Source organism: Sinocyclocheilus grahami, unplaced genomic scaffold (assembly GCF_001515645.1).
Source record: "Sinocyclocheilus grahami isolate Dianchi unplaced genomic scaffold, SAMN03320097.WGS_v1.1 scaffold322.1, whole genome shotgun sequence".
NCBI lineage: Eukaryota > Metazoa > Chordata > Actinopteri > Cypriniformes > Cyprinidae > Sinocyclocheilus > Sinocyclocheilus grahami.
This window is the reverse complement of record NW_015505501.1, coordinates 647,711-664,860: the sequence shown is the minus strand read 5'-3', so window position 1 is coordinate 664,860 and position 17,150 is coordinate 647,711. Positions and strand designations below refer to the sequence as shown.

The window sequence follows — 17,150 nt, the reverse complement described above, 5'->3', positions numbered from 1 at the left end:
CGCGGCGCGATGCAACGCAACACGTAAAAAGACAGTATAAGTTATTATAATCCATAATTATGTCCCCACTGGATGCAACGAATGCCTCGTTTATAATGGGTTTTCATGTTTTTGAATCATCGCTCCGGCCTGACAGGGCATCATCACAGTATAGTAAGGGGCATAACATTTTCGTCACACGCTTGAGGTATTCGGCCAATCCCAACGCACTGGATAGCTGGCCAATCACAGCACGCCTCGCTTTTTTAGAACGATGAGCTTTGAAAAAATCGTTTCAGAAAGGCGGGGCATAGAGGAGAAACAATAATGTACAGTATGTGGAAAATAATGTGTTTTTTGAACTTTAAACCGCATAAACACATTTCATTACACCAAATACACAAAATAATGTTCTTTTTAGCAGCATCATATGACCCCTTTAAGAGCTCCAAATATGACTCTATATATATCCGTATGACTATATATCTTCCTGACTACTTTTTTGTATTAAACCTGGTGAAACAGGTGAAAACAGGCTATCACATCCATTATTCATTTGCACCTAGCAACTATACAGTAACGTCCTGGCAACCACCCTTCATGGCGGTGGGTTTTGCATGGGCAAACACCAGTCACGTGAACAATCTGTGCATTAATCACAGAGCTATTATAATGAATCTCACGAGCGGCACTCCAGTCAACACACACGGATCCGTCTTAACTAAAGGGTGCAAGAGGTCTCGCTAAACGAGCCATAATCGCTCATATTGCAGCCGGTATCACATTTCCTGTTCGTGCCTCTTTCTTTCTGCAAAATGAATGGGGTCTTCAAAGGTGGCATATTGCACCCAACCAAGTGGAAAAGATTGCTAGCAGCCCCTCAGTCAAGCGCTAAATTATCCTTTAATGGGCAGGGATGAGCGCAGAGCTCACTGGGAGAAGCCATCACACCTCTAGTGACTAATGCACTGGCACCAGCGGCTTTCCACGAGCGTACAATAATGCCCTTTGTTTCAGGCTGCTGCTTAATTCACACCAAGAGTTTCTGACATTCTGCCGTCCTTCTCTGCATTCTGCTCCTCCAAACCTGCCAGCGTCTTCACCTAATTAGATGTCAGAGTGAACTCAACACCAGCACTGCTTCCTGCGCTGAGATGTGCTTCCTGCAGGGCATGAACGCGCACACTCCACCCTGCTGCACTCGAGGACCACATCCATCAGGGTATATTTAGGAGGATGCAGACATTCACACTAACACGAGCACAGCTGCGCTCTGCGGCACTTCTACTGTAATATTTTATTGGGAAAAGCATATTCTTCAATCTCGCCTTTCAACATAGCCGTCCATATTTCATAAAACCATAAAACAAACAGAAATAGAAATAGATCATAACAAATACAATACTATTTTTATTTATTTTTTTAATAATGAGCAACCACCCAGCAACACCCTAACAACCACCTAACAATGCTCTTACAAACAGAACACCCTAGAAACCACTTAACAACACCCTAACAAACAGTAAGAACTCCATAGCAACCCCCTAGCAATGCTCTAACATCCAGTACACCCTTGAAATTACCTAGCAACACCCTAACAAACATTAAGAACACCATAGCAACCACCTAGCAACGCTTTAACATCCAGTACACCCATGAAATTACCTAGCAACACCCTAACAAACACTAGGAACACCATACCAACCACCTTGCGACATTCTAACATCCAGTACACCCTTGAAATCACCTAGCAACAACCTAACAAACATTAAGAACACCCTAGAAACCACCTAGCAACACTGTAACATTATTACACCCTATCAAACATCCATAAAACCTTAGCAATGCCCAAACAAATATCTAGTACACCTTAGCAATCACCTAGTGACACCCTAACAAACATCTAGTACACGCTAACAACACCTATTGAACATCCAGAATACCCTAGCATTCACCTGGCAACACCCTATCATCCAGTACACCCTAGCAACCACCTAACGAGGGCCTAACAAACATCTAGTTCACCCTAGCAACCACCTAGCAACACCATAACATCCAGTACACTCTAGCAACAACCTAGCAAAGCTCAGAACACCATAGCAACCAATTAACAATAACCTAACAAAAATCTAGTACGCCCTAGCAACACCCTAACATCCAGTAAAGCTTAACAGCAACCTAGCAAAGCCTAGAACACATTAGCAACAACCAAGCAATGCCCTAGATTACATCACCAGATTACAGACTATCAGTTGAGAAACTCCTTTTAAACCGTAAATAACAGTCAGAAATTATTAAAATATATTTAATAAATGAATGGAATATAAAGTGGAACATAAAAGGTGAACTGACAACAGAATTTAGCTGCGGTGTGTGTGTGATCATGTTTGGAGGCTGTGTGATTGAAGCATTCACCTGCTGTAGTATGAATCCACACCCAGAGCTTCCCGCGCGTTACTAATGTGCTGCTCCAGAGACGAGCCACCAGCCGCGGGCACAGAGCTGCCACCGCCCTCCTGGAAGTCTGACGTACCGCCATCCGACGCGCCCTCGCCCAGATACACCTCATGAAACTTCAGGATACCTGTGAGACGGAGAGCAGAGCTCATGCTGATTTGCACAGAGATGATATCAATGGTGATTAATGGTGAATATTGCTGCTGGTGATCTTTATAAAAGCAGTGCACTATAAGAGCTTTCTGATTTCACAAATGGTAAAGTCGTTCAATCTTAAAATGATCAAACTTAAAGGTCAGATGTAAAAGACGATCATCCAGCAAAGTTCAGACCGGACCGAATGCTCTCAAACTCCTGAGAGTGTCCGTGTTTCAGACATAACGTGCGTGCTTTGCATAATAATGAAGTTAGAATAACGTATAGAGCCACACAAGAGTCACGAGCAAGGTCAGTGCTCTCCTGCAAGAGGCTGAAATCTAGTTAGGTGAATATTGTAAATGAGCAAAAGCACTCCCTGCTTTCAGACATATGTCTGTTTGATTGCATGAGCTTGTCTTTCTGTTACAGATGCCAATGTTGGAATAAATAAATGAGCTTCAAGTCCAGAGAGATGAAGATGTGTGCAGTCGTGTGTGAGTGCATGCCCAAGGTATCTCAGTATACTAAAACTAAGATGAAAATCATTGATTTCAAAATATTTTCAAAATTGTCAGAGTCAGACACTTTTATGAAAAAAAAAAAATCTGAAACTAAAAGTATATTGCATAAATACATATACAAAAATACATAATAAATAAATGCATATAAATAAATAAACAAATAAATAAATTTTAAAAAAATCAGATTTGTTGGCTTAATATTTAGCTTAAATATAACTATGAAAAATAAAAATAACAAACAATAAAAATATATAAAATGTGAAAATGTTCAATTTTTATGAGGAAAAAAACAAAAATAAAAATAAAAATATAAAAAATACATATCTAAAATATAATATAATAAAATTAAACACACACACACACACACACACACACACACACACACACTTTTTGCCATATTATTATATATTTAAAACAATAAAATAAAATCAATAAAATGTACATGTAATATAAACTTTTATGAGGAAAACACTATATATATGAAAAATTTTAATAATGCTTTATGAATATAAAATGTAAAAATGTTACATGTACATACATACATACGTACATAAACCTAAAAGAAAAAATACATCACAAATAGGGCTGCACGATTAATCGAATGCGATTGTCATGCGCATTTTGATATTAATGCCGGTTCTGTAATCAGCAGGAAATTATCATCACGTGCTTTCAGATGGAGCAGCATTTACTACACATAGCCGTAGTTCACTGACAAGTTCCGCAAAAAAATCGCAGATGATTTTATTGCGTGATTCTGAAATCGTTCGCGATAATGACAGCTGTTTGCATAGCTTCTCAGTGAACTACGGCTCTGTGTAGTAAATGCTGCTCCATCTGAAAGCATGTGAAAATACCACATTTAATAACATATTTTTACTCCAAACTCACTTCATAATGTCAGTCGAGTGTTTGAAATAAATCCTTCTGTGAGATGATGTGGCTTCTTACACAGAATAAGGCACGCAACATATTTCATAGTATTTAAGCAGTGATAAAGGCATTGCATTATAAATATACTTTATTTTAATGAAAATTATAATAATAAGAACTCAGATAAACCGTATATTGCCATAGTCGTGTGTTTATTAGTCACGTTGAATCAATGAAAGCAGTTGAATCTTCTGTTTATTAAGCTGCAGCGATAGGCATTTTCTGGGTTTCTTCTGCGAGACGTATTTGGAGTTTCTCTGGCCTTTGGATGGAGATTTACTGCTGATCACAGAACCGTGCTTCACTGAAAGATACGCATGACAATCGCAGCTTCTGTCGAATCGCGATCTCGATTCCATTTCGATTTATCGTGCAGCTCTAATCATAAATATAAAAAATATATTTCAAATATAAAAAACTGAATATACCATAATGTAATTAAATACACGTGTCCGTAAAAATTCTAAACATTGTTAAAACTGAACTGAAATTTAAATATGTATTCAAATAAAAACTGCAAAACGGTAACACCCTTAGTGTGTGTTTTATGTGTGTGTGGTTGTGAGGGCTGGGATTATGGAGGCAGGTGGTACTGCCACTTTGCGTTAATTCACAGCTTTTTACCAGCTTCACCGAACAGCAGGCGGCACAATGAAGCCGCGGGGAACAGAAGGTGTGAGGAATACGGCAGCGACAAACACACCGATCAACTGAGCATGTGTGTGTGTGTGTGTGTGTGTATATTCCTGACATTGAAGCAACTCCAGATTTGATCAAATAATTGTTTCTTTGTTGTAGGATGTGGTTCAACCAAACTTATGGTGTGTTTAGGTGTGTAACAGATGCCTTTTAAGTAAGTGGCTTAAAACAGCTGACATCAACTTTTGATAGCTTTTAAAACAGTATATTTTTTAAATACTCATCTGGTTTAGCTTGAGACGGTTTAATGCAATTTATTAACATTTCTAGATGCACTTTGTCAAATGAAATGCATAAAATGGTACAGAAATGTACCTTTACAACATGAGAAAGGCATCAGTTTCGCAGATCAGTGTGGGTTATTGATCTGTTAGTGTAAATGTGTTGGTCTGTGTTCAAACAGGCAGACAGAGTCTCAGCGTGTCTCCGGATCGGGCTCTGATGAACTGTTCTGATGTGTGCTGTGTCTGTCTGACACCTCCATCACCCCACACACACATCACTCTGTGTAGAATCTGTGTTTAGGATCCTACGATTTCCATGGAAAACATAAAGAGAATCATAGAATCCAGTTATAAAAATGGAATTTACTCTATGATGCAGAATGCCACAGAATTTGGCCAATTTTGGATAAAAAAAAAAAATTATATAAAAATTTAAAGAGCCAACACAGAATTTCTGAAAAATAAAACATTTCATAGGGCCCTATTATTATTATTATTATTATTTTTGATTATAAAAATAAATTAAGCCATTAAAATAGAATTTGGGGGGGAATTATAGTGCACTAAAAATTTAATTTTCATCAAACTTTTAATAAATTGTTGTTAAATTGTATAAATTGTATAATTTCCATTATATAGACATGTGTTTTTAATTAATACAATTTAATTCCAAAATAGAAGAATTAAATATGACAAAAACTATTTTGAAAAAAAAAAAAAAGGATTTCATAGGGCCCTAAAAATTTAAATTTTTGCTCAACATTTAATAAATTGTCATCAAACTGTTAAAGACATGCTTATTGATTACTAAAATTTAACTGGAAAAAAGACAAAAATTAAAAGTGAAAACACAACATTTGTAAAAACAAAAAAAAACAAAAATTTCATAAAAAATAAGATTAGGACCATAAAAACTGTTTTTTGTTGTTAAATCAAGTTTTAACATTTTAATTAATTAGACATACTTTATGATTACTAAAATGCAATTAAAAAATGAAAAATGAAGAAAAAAAGAAAGAGAATTCAGAAAATTTAAAAAAAATAAAAAATAAAAATAATAATAATAATAATAAAAAAAAAAATATATATATACACACACACACACACACACACACACACACACTTTTAATAAATTGTTGTTAAACTGTTTAAGACATGCTTTTTGTTTACTCAAATTTAACTGGAAAAAAACTATAAAAATTAAAACAGAAAACTGAATTTGGAAAAAATAAAACAGATTTCAAAAACATTATCAAAAAACTTTACTTTTTTCAAACATTTTTAAATAAATTATTGTTAAATTATGTACGTTCTATCATTTTAATTAATTACACATGCTTTATGATTACTAAAATGTTCTTGAAAAATGAAAAATGAAGAAAAAAGAAAAGAAAAAGAAAGAGAATCCAGAAGATTTTAAACAAGAGAAAAAAAACAAAAACTGAATTTGGTGAAAAAATTAAAGATTACATAGGGCCCTAAAATATAATTTGTTACACTATTAAGAAATTGTTAAATATACAATTTTTCATGATTTCTATTAACCAGACATGTTTTTCGATTACTACAATTAAAACAGAATAATGAAAAACACCAGCAACAACAATAACAGAATCCAGAAAAAAGAAAAAAATCGGAATCTGGGAGAAAGAAAACATACTTCATAAGGCCCTTAATCCTCTTTTGTGATATTTCTTTAAGACCGCTTAAAGTTATGCGTTAATACGTTACTTGGTATTTGGGCTTGTGCAAGGGCATGTTGGGAGTTCATTAAGTGTCTTACCGGAGCCGGGGGCCAGGAGCCAGCTGTACAGGTATCCTGCCGCCAGAGAGAAGTAGAGCACCAGCGCCCGCTGCCCGTTCACAGTGTCCAGGATGTGCTCCACCGTCACAGGCGTGTAGGGGTCAGAGTCCTGCTGGCCTGTCTGTCTCTCCACCAGCAGGTCAGCAAAGGCCCGAGTGCGTCCGCGCTCCGCCACGGCCAGAGCTTCATCATGGTGACCTGAGCAGAGGTCAGAGGTCAGCGCTGGTCTTCATAAACCCAGGAATACATGCAAGCACTTCTAACTTTATTTCCAGAGGTCTTTGAGCGTTTAGTGCATATGCAATGAACTGCAGGCCACAGAAAACCACATGATTTCTACCACAGGTCATCATAATGGCCAAAATAAACTTTATGTGCTCAACTGGTGGAGCGTTACTTCATTTTGGTCTGTTCATCACACAAAACCATTATATAACTTCAGAAAACTGGCACAGGAGCTGCTTTTACTGTGTTTTCATGATGTGTTTTGAATCTTGACCAGCCTGTGTATACATTTATTATATGGAAAAAGGGGAAAAAAACTGATCAATATGCAGTGGGTACGGAAAGTATTCAGACCCCCTTAAATTTTTCACTCTTTGTTATATTGCAGCCATTTGCTAAAATCATTTAAGTTAATTTTTTTTCCTCAATAATGTACACACAGCACCCCATATTGACAGAAAAACACAGAATTGTTGACATTTTTGCAGATTTATTAAAAAAGAAAAACTGAAATATCACATGGCCCTAAGTATTCAGACCCTTTGCTCAGTATTTAGTAGAAGCACCCTTTTGATCTAATACAGCCATGAGTCTTTTTGGGAAAGATGCAACAAGTTTTTCACACCTGGATTTGGGGATCCTCTGCCATTCCTCCTTGCAGATCCTCTCCAGTTCTGTCAGGTTGGATGGTAAACATCGGTGGACAGACATTTTTAGGTCTCTCCAGAGATGCTCAATTGGGTTTAAGTCAGGACTCTGGCTGGGCCATTCAAGAACAGTCACAGAGTTGTTGTGAAGCCACTCCTTCGTTATTTTAGCTGTGTGCTTAGGGTCATTGTCTTGTTGGAAGGTAAACCTTCGGCCCAGTCTGAGGTCCTGAGCACTCTGGAGAAAGTTTTCGTCCAGGATATCCCTGTACTTGGCCGCATTCATCTTTCCCTCAATTCCAACCAGTCGTCCTGTCCCTGCAGCTGAAAAACACCCCCACAGCATGATACTGCCACCACCATGCTTCACTGTTGGGACTGTATTGGACAGGTGATGAGCAGTGCCTGGTTTTCTCCACACATACCGCTTAGAATTAAGGCCAAAAAGTTCTATCTTGGTCTCATCAGACCAGAGAATCTTATTCAGGTGTTTTTTAGCAAACTCCATGCAGGCTTTCATGTGTCTTGCACTGAGGAGAGGCTTCCATCGGGCCACTCTGCCATAAAGCCCCAACTGGTGGAGGGCTGCAGTGATGGTTGACTTTCTACAACGTTCTCCCATCTCCCGACTGCATCTCTGGAGCTCAGCCACAGTGATCTTTGGGTTCTTCTTTACCTCTCTCACCAAGGCTCTTCGCCCCCGATAGCTCAGTTTGGCCGGACGGCCAGCTCTAGGAAGGGTTCTGGTCATCCCAAACGTCTTCCATTTAAGGAATGGAGGCCACTGTGCTCTTGGGAACCTTAAGTGCAGCAGAAATTTGTTTGTAACCTTGGCCAGACCTGTGCCTTGCCACAATTCTGTCTCTGAGCTCTTCAGATCCTTTGACCTCATGATTCTCATTCGCTCTGCCATGCACTGTGAGCTGTAAGGTCTTATATAGACAGGTGTGTGGCTTTCCTAATCAAGTCCAATCAGTATAATCAAACACAGCTGGACTCAAATGAGGGTGTAGAACCATCTCAAGGATGATCAGAAGAAATGGACAGCACCTGAGTTAAATATATGAGTGTCACAGCAAAGGGTCTGAATACTTAGGACCATGTGATATTTCAGTTTTTCTTTTTTAATAAATCTGCGAAAATGTCAACAATTCTGTGTTTTTCTGTCAATATGGGGTGCTGTGTGTACATTAATGAGGAAAAAAAATTTACTTAAATGATTTTAGCAAATGGCTGCAATATAATAAAGAGTGAAAAATTTAACGGGGTCTGAATACTTTCCGTACCCACTGTATACACTACCATTCAAAAGTTTGGGTTAATAAGATGTTTTCAGAAAGAAATTAATACTTTTTTTCAGCAAGAACACATAAAAATGTTTAAACTTGACAGTCGAGACTTTATAATGTTATAAAAGATTTATATTTCAAATGAATGTGGTTCTTTTAATAATTTTTCTTTATCAAAGTTAATTTTTTTTAAATAATATAAAAATTTTTATCTAAACATTTATCAGTTTCCACAAAAATATGGAGCAGCACAACTGTTTTTTTTTTATATTTATAATAAGAACTATTTCTTGAGCAGAAAATCAGCATATTAGAATGATTTCTGAAGGATCATGTGACACTGAAGACTGGAGTAATGTTTAAACTTGACAGTCGAGAATTTATAATGTTATAAAAGATTTATATTTCAAATGAATGTGGTTCTTTTAATAATTTTTCTTTATCAAAGTTAATTTTTTTTAAATAATATAAAAAATTTTATCTAAACATTTATCAGTTTCCACAAAAATATGGAGCAGCACAACTGTTTTTTTTTTATATTTATAATAAGAACTATTTCTTGAGCAGCAAATCAGCATATTAGAATGATTTCTGAAGGATCATGTGACACTGAAGACTGGAGTAATGATGCTGGAAATTCAGCTTTGCATCATCAATAAATGACATTTTAAAATGCATTCAAATAGAAAACAGCTCATTTGAATAATAAAAATGTTTCACAATACAGCGTTGGTGAGCTTAAGAGACTGCTTTCAAAACATTAAATCTCACCGACCACAAACTTTTGAATGGTAGTGTCTATTTATTGATTTACTGGCAAGTACACGGCAAAAACTCCTATTTTAATGAGTATTTTTGACCTAAAAGTCCTCAAAAATCATCAACTTGCTTCAGAAGCAACACTGCATAATATATTTTTCACATTTCCACAAGTTAAAAACAAGTGAAAAATCAGCCAGTGCAGTAAAAACAAAATACACTAATAAATAAACATATCTCGTTTCAAAGATTTTAACTAGTAAACAAGTCCAAAACGACTTCATTAAGAAGTCGCATTTTGCAGTGTAGCCACATAACAAGCAGTTTAACGTCCACTCAGCTGGTCATTATCGCAAAACAAACCCCTGCAGAGTGACAGACGCTTTACTTTGCTGTAAGGACTGTACATTAATCCTTCCATACACAGATAAGCTGTTCTGTGCTCCGAATGCATAATGTATGATATAAACAGGAAGAAATAGGAGGAGAATATTTATACCGAGGCTGACAAGGACCCTCTGGAGAGCCTGGTACGAGGAGGTCTGCAGGTCGAACAGGGAGAGCTTGTAGTCGGTGCTGTGCTGCGCTTCATGACGAATGGTCTCGAACAGAGCCGACGCACGGTACAGCTGTGAGGCAAAAACAAGATTTTGTGCGTTACTCACACATGTGTTAATAATAAATCTCTGACCTAACCTGCCACAGAAACACTGGCATGTGTGTTATCACGCTACGGAGAAACATGACGCCTAACCAGAGCAGAGCGTTTTGATGAAGCGCTCAGATGCGGACAGTAGAGGGCAGCAGACCTCCACACCTAAAACACATCAGTTTCTTTCTAAACTTATTTTCTTGTTGCCTTTAATCAAATCATAGCAAGTCGAGATGAAACGCTTATCTGTCACACGAGCCTTTGAGCAACATAAAACCAATCTAAGCACACAAAAACGTCTCCACAGTTGTGTTTGCAGTGGAAATAAATGGAGTCTGAATCACAGAGACTGCAAGTCGCAGCGTTTTTGTCGACCGGTCTGGTTCTCGTTTAGCAATCGAAAGTGCGAGTTTGTGTGTGGTATGAGTGATGTGGTATTTCTGGTGTATGATAACCTCTCGTTCACAGCGGCGGAGGGAAAGACAGCATCAGCGTACGGCTGTCTGTGATGCTGCCACCGCATGTTGACAGACTCGCTGATGTTGACTACAGGGTTGCCAGGTTTTCACAACAAAACCCACCCGATTGCTACTCAAAACTAGCCCAAAACTAGCCCAATCGCATTTCGAGGGGGGCTCCCCGGTAAAAATCGCGTTCCGGGGGGTAAAATGCAAGTTTTTGGTGGCGTTCCCCTGGTACAATTCGCACTCCAGGGGCTAAATATCACATTATAGGGGTCGCCTTAACCCGCGGACATGAAAAACAACCCGTGGCAACAGTATTAAAGTAGCCCAATTGCGCAGGAAAACCACGGACTTGGCATCACTGTACGTCTTGAGAACAAACAAAAGTAGCGATGCTAGAACTTTACGTTTTTCAGTAGTGTAACAAAAATGCTTTCAATGTAACTTTTCTAGCAGCAAATACTGTAGTTATGAGCTACAAAATGCTGTGTTTTTCATCACATTGGGTTGCACATGCAATAATTAAATTCGCTCTTTCCTCTTAACTTGTTTTAAGATGTTTGATTAATTTTAGTTGGTTGATTCACTAGCGTGGTTCATGTACAGTAAATACAGATTCACATATGATATACGGCTCAAATATATGATTCACTTATAAAATAAATGATAAATATATAAATATATGATAAACTAATCAAATAAACTAAATATATGATTCACTAATCAAATAAATGATTCAATAAATGAAATATATGATTTACAGATTAAATACACGATTCAATTATTCAATAAATGATTCACCGATCAGATAAATGATTCACTAATCAAATGAACATTATATAAACGAAATATATGATTCCCTATTCAAATAAACAATTCACTATTCAAATAAACAATAAATAACTAAATATATGATTCACTAATCAAATAAACGTTTCACTAATCAAACAAACAATATAATCTAAATATATGATTCACTAATTAAATAAACACTTAAATAAATGAAATATGATTTAATATATTTCAGATCAAATACATGATTCAATGATTAACAATTCACTGATGAAATAAATTATTCACTTATCAAAATTCACATATCAAATATATAATTTACAGATCAAATGCATGATTTAACGATTAAATTAATTATTTACTGGACAAACAATGTCAACAATCAACAATGTCTTCTTTTTTAAAATCTAAATATTTAGTAAACGCTTTTTGTCCCTATGTTTTCAACTAAATTATTGTGTTTTCTAGATTTTTAAGTTGTTTAAAGTTAATGCGGTCACTGGAATTTAGATCTCGCTCTGCCTGAAAAACACTATTTACTGCAGAATTAAACCACACCAGCTAATATTTATACATTAATCAAGATATTGCCCCATTGAATAGCTCGATGTAGTTGTTCTAGCAAGCAATTTTAACTTTGTTTTCCCACAAAATATGTAAATATTCCTAAAGCAACAGAAATTAACTTGCAAACGTACAAGCTTAAAATGGGATAAAAGTAATAACTGGTTTTAATAAAATATATCTACAAATTTTTTTTTTTTCAATTATCTTTTTCTTGTTTTACGCACAAATCTATCTAAATTTAGTGAGGTTAAATTCAATTACACTTAAAACAAGGAAAACGCATTTAGAAAGAGAAATATTAATATTAAAATCTTATGCAATCTGCACCAAGCAAACGAGTCTTTGTTATTTGTACTGCTAAACTAGTCAAAAATACTGTTGAATGTGTTTTAAAAAGACAGCTGGACTATAGTTGTCAAGCCGTCCTGCTTCATATGAGGAGTAGCTTGTAGTCTAGAGCCCCCAGTGCTGCTTGATGTTGCATGTGTGAGTATTTATGTGTTTTTGAGATGTGTGTGTGTGTGTCCGAGCACGTGTGTGTGTGTGTGTTTGTGGTGTGGAATGCAGCGTTTCTCAGGGGTTCGGCTGCAGAGAGCCCTTCATCAGCATACAGCACGGCCAGCCTGCAATCAATTAAGAGCGGAATGCATCAGCACACACACACACACACACACACACACACACACTCTATCTGCAATCTGCAGCGCTCCAGAACTGTCTATACATCACACACACACACACACACAAACACACCAAACTGAGTCACCAGGGAGGAAAGCCTTGAAAAGCTACTATTACTACACACACAAAACACACGCTGTACTATCAGCTGACTCGTGTTTCTTTTCATTTTCTCTATGGCCTGAAACACTCTGCAAACGCAAACACAAATGCACATTCACAAGAGTGTGTACATACTTAAAGCTTTAGTGTGTCAATTGGAAGTTAAAGTAATAGTTTGACCAAAAACTGCTGACACCATTTGCTGACACCCTCACACCCATAGACGATATAGATGAGTTTGTTTCTTCATCAGAAGAGATTTGGAGAAATGTAGCATTCCATCACTTGCTCACCAATGGATGCTCTGCAGTGAATGGGTGCCGTCAGAATGAGAGTCCAAACAGCTGATAAAAACATCACAATAATCCACAAGTAATCCACTCCAGTCCATTAATGAATGTCTTGTGAAGACAAAAGCTGCGTGCTAGTAAAACAAGCCCATTACTAAGATGTTTTTAGCTTCAAACCATCACATCCAGCTAAAATACAAGTCCTTCATCCATAATATTGCTTTCTCCAGTGAAAAAGTAATCTTGCTTGAATCAAGAGAGAAATATGCACAGATCAAACACCGTTTACAAGCAAAAAATAGTCCAAAACAGCTCTAAACAAAAATGTTGATGTGAGAGGACAACAGGAGATTTTTCAATGGAAGAATCAATTGTATGGATTATGGACTCCGATTTTAGCTAGAAGCAACAGTTTTAAAGTTAAAAAACGTCTTGATGGATTTGTTTCTTCCGAACACACAGCCTTTGGCTTCTCAAGACATTAACTGATGGACTGGAGTGGTGTGGATTATTGTGATGTTTTTATCAGCTGTTTGGACTGTCATTCTGACGGCACCCATTCACTGCAGAGCATCCATTGCTGATATTTCCCCGAACCTGATGAAGAAACAAACTCATCTACATCATGGATGACCTGAGGGTCTGAGCAATATGTAGAGACAACACAGTAAAAAAACACTGAAAATACTTTAACAATAACCTAGCAACCATTTAAAACACCCTAGCACTGTGGCATTGATTTCTGCATTGGCAAACATCACTCATATTTTTTACGCTTTTTACAGTTACTGAGCCAAGAGAAAGAATTTTAACATTTGTTGGTGGTGCAAAGGAAAAACGCAGTTTCCTTGTGAGATAGTGCTGTGCACAAACATCTGGACGTCTTAACAAAAGCGGCACCCATCTGAACGTCTCTGATATGATCGTGTAGCACGTGGCGTGTCTGTTTGACTGACAGCTGCCGCCAGAGGCGCGTGAGACTCCAGTCTGACGGTTTCTCGCTCTTTCAGACTGAACTAAAGCACGTCCGTCCCCAATGGCACAGCTGCCTAATTGACAAGACTGGCTGTACGATGATCTAAACACATTATCCTCTAATCTTCCGTCTCCCTGTAGACGTACGCCACATATGTGATCAACAGCCTTCTCCGCGCTGGAGACGTGAGACTCGCTCGGCAATTTACAGAGGGAGAAGAACAATCTAGAGCCTTCCTCCCCAGACGGCCATGATGAAATGTGATCCGAGCAGACGATTACAGAGATGACTACAATCACTGTCACCATCTGAGATGACGACGACCTTCAGAAATCATCAAAGAAATCAAATAAAATCTGTCGATTTGAGCTCAAAAATAATCTTAGAGGTTCAGTACACCTCAGGCTGGTTCCATGTTATTGATTGAAAAGGTTAGTCCACAAAGCAAGCCTAAAATATTTCAGGAAAACAAACAGCGATGTCTAATTCAGATCAGAAATACACTTTTTATTACCGCTTGATGACTGCAGACAGAAATGATTTTCCAGCGGGGCTTTTTTATACCTTTATGAGGATGTTTATTTTTTTTCTAATATATTTTTTATCAAAAAACATTTCACATGTAGCAACACTCAACGCATCAAATACAGATTTATGGGCTTTTAAAGAGTTAAATCTTTTCAATAATCTACCACTGTCCTTTTAATTTAGTGCTAGAGCATTAAAATATTAAAATAGACTAGAATAAATAAACATCCAACACTGACCGATATTTCCTACCGTTCAAAAGTTTGGGGTCGGTACCATTTTTTTATGTTTTTGAAAGAAGTCACTTCTTCTCACCAAGGCTGCATTTAATTGATCAAAAATACAGTAAAAACTGTAATATTGTGAAATATTATTACAATTTAAAATAACTGTTTTCTATGTGAATATAATGTTAAAATGTAATTTATTCCTGTGATGCGCAGCTGAATTTTCAGCATCATAATTACTCCAGGATTCAGTGTCACATGATCTTCAGAAATCATTCTAATACGCTGATTTGCTGCTCAAGAAACACTTTTATTATTATCAATGTTGAAAACATGTTGTGCTGCTTCATATTTTGTGGAAACCGTTTCAGGATTCTTTGATGAATAGAACGTTCAAAGGAGCAGCATGTATTTGAAATAAAAACCTTTTGAAACAATCTAAATGTCACTTTTGATCAATTTAATGCATCTTTGCTCAATAAAAGTATTCATTTCTTTTAAAAAACCTTACTGACCGCAGTGGTTTTAAACAATAGCGTATATAAAAACCAGCTCATACATATCACACATCCCTAGAATATTATTAAATGCTTGAAGACTAAATTTAATCTACAATATTCAAACAGACATTTAAACTAAACTCTCTAGGGTGCAATTTCTGTTTTTCTAACAATTCAGTTGAACCATTTAGCAATAATTGATGAATCACTCGACTGTAAAAATGCAGTTCAAGTGGAGTGTAAACATTGTGGTTGTTGGAGCGCTTCAACATGTCCATTTCTGACTCAATCAATTGTGCTTTAAGGCGAGACTGTTTGAGAAACAATCATTATCTTTACAGTTCATTTTGATGCTTCTAGTAACAAAGAAAATGCAGCTTTGAGTGACTCTTTGAATAAAATGTGCTGATATGTGACCCTGGAGCACAAAAGCAGTGTTAAGTCGCTGGGGTATATTTGTAGCAATAGCCAAAAATACATTGTATGGATCAAAATGATCGATTTTTCTTTTATGCCAAAAATCATTAGGATATTAAGTAAAGATCTTGTTCCATGAAGATATTTTGTAAATTTCCTACCGTAAATATATCAAAACTTCATTTTTGATTAGTAATATGCATGGCTAAGAACTTAATTTGGACAACATTAAAGATGATTTTCTCAATATTTTGATTTTTTTGCACCCTCAGATTCCAGATTTTCAAATAGTTGTATCTCGGCCAAATATTGTCCGATTCTAACAAACATCAGTGGAAAACATATTTATTCAGCTTTCAGATAATGTATAAATCTCCATTTCAAAAAATTGACCCTTATGAATGGTTTTGTGGTCCAGGGTCACATATGATTCCTGCTCCAAAACACCAGTGTTAGTTTAGAATTATTGAGATACTATTAGAGTTTTTATTAATATTTAGAATTAGTTTTAGTTTTTATGTCTTCCCTTTCTATTATAGTTTAAAGTTCAAGTTTTGGAAATTTTGTTGTGTTTGTCATTTTATTCGTTTAGTTTTTTAATGTCTATATAATTTTTTTAACATTTTTATTTCAGTTTTGGTTATTTTAGTACATCAATCTAAACTCAATTAAAATGAAAAAATATTGATCTGGTAACTAACTGAAATTAAATAGTAATAATAAAATTTAATACTAATTAATACAATTGATTTTATTAAAACTATTTTAAATATTATAATAATATAATATATCAGTTACTTTAGTACATTCATTTAAACTAAAATGAGAAATATTCATCTGACATTTTAAACATTACAATAAAAATATAATTTTAAAAATATTTTATTTCAGTTAAAGTTGATTTCATTAAAGTTTTTTATGCTTTTAGTTGTAGCTTTAGTTAACTTTAATATTCCTGCTCAAAGCTACATCTGAATCCTCAGTGTGTTTGTGCAGCTCGACTCCCTTAACAGCAGATTCGGCTTCTTTGATTGCCTCACAGAATGATGAAGTCACAAGTGAAGAGTCCGACGGTGATGACAAGTCCACAAAAATCCGAAACACACACACACACACACACACACACACACACATGCATGCGCGTCTGCCTACAGGCACATCATTAGAAGAAGCAGAGACAGTGGAGCTCTGTGCGTTCATGAGTTCATGAGCATCCTGTGCATCTGTGCGGAGACTGCAGGAAATTGGCTGTGTGTGTGTGTGTGTGTGTGTGTGTGTG

The 17,150-nt window shown here is 36.3% G+C and overlaps 1 protein-coding gene across 1 annotated transcript in view; it reads right to left on the bottom strand.

Annotated features, from left to right (window-relative positions):
* Nucleotides 1–17,150, bottom strand: part of LOC107602249 (tetratricopeptide repeat protein 28-like) — a 310,777-nt gene that overhangs the window by 24,130 nt on the left and 269,497 nt on the right. Inside the window, exons 10-12 of the mRNA XM_016294706.1 lie at nt 10,175–10,304; nt 6,735–6,953; nt 2,395–2,563 (exon numbers count right to left, since the gene is read on the bottom strand). Coding sequence (XP_016150192.1) covers nt 2,395–2,563; nt 6,735–6,953; nt 10,175–10,304 — 518 coding nt within the window. The remainder of the gene's footprint in view (nt 1–2,394; nt 2,564–6,734; nt 6,954–10,174; nt 10,305–17,150) is intronic.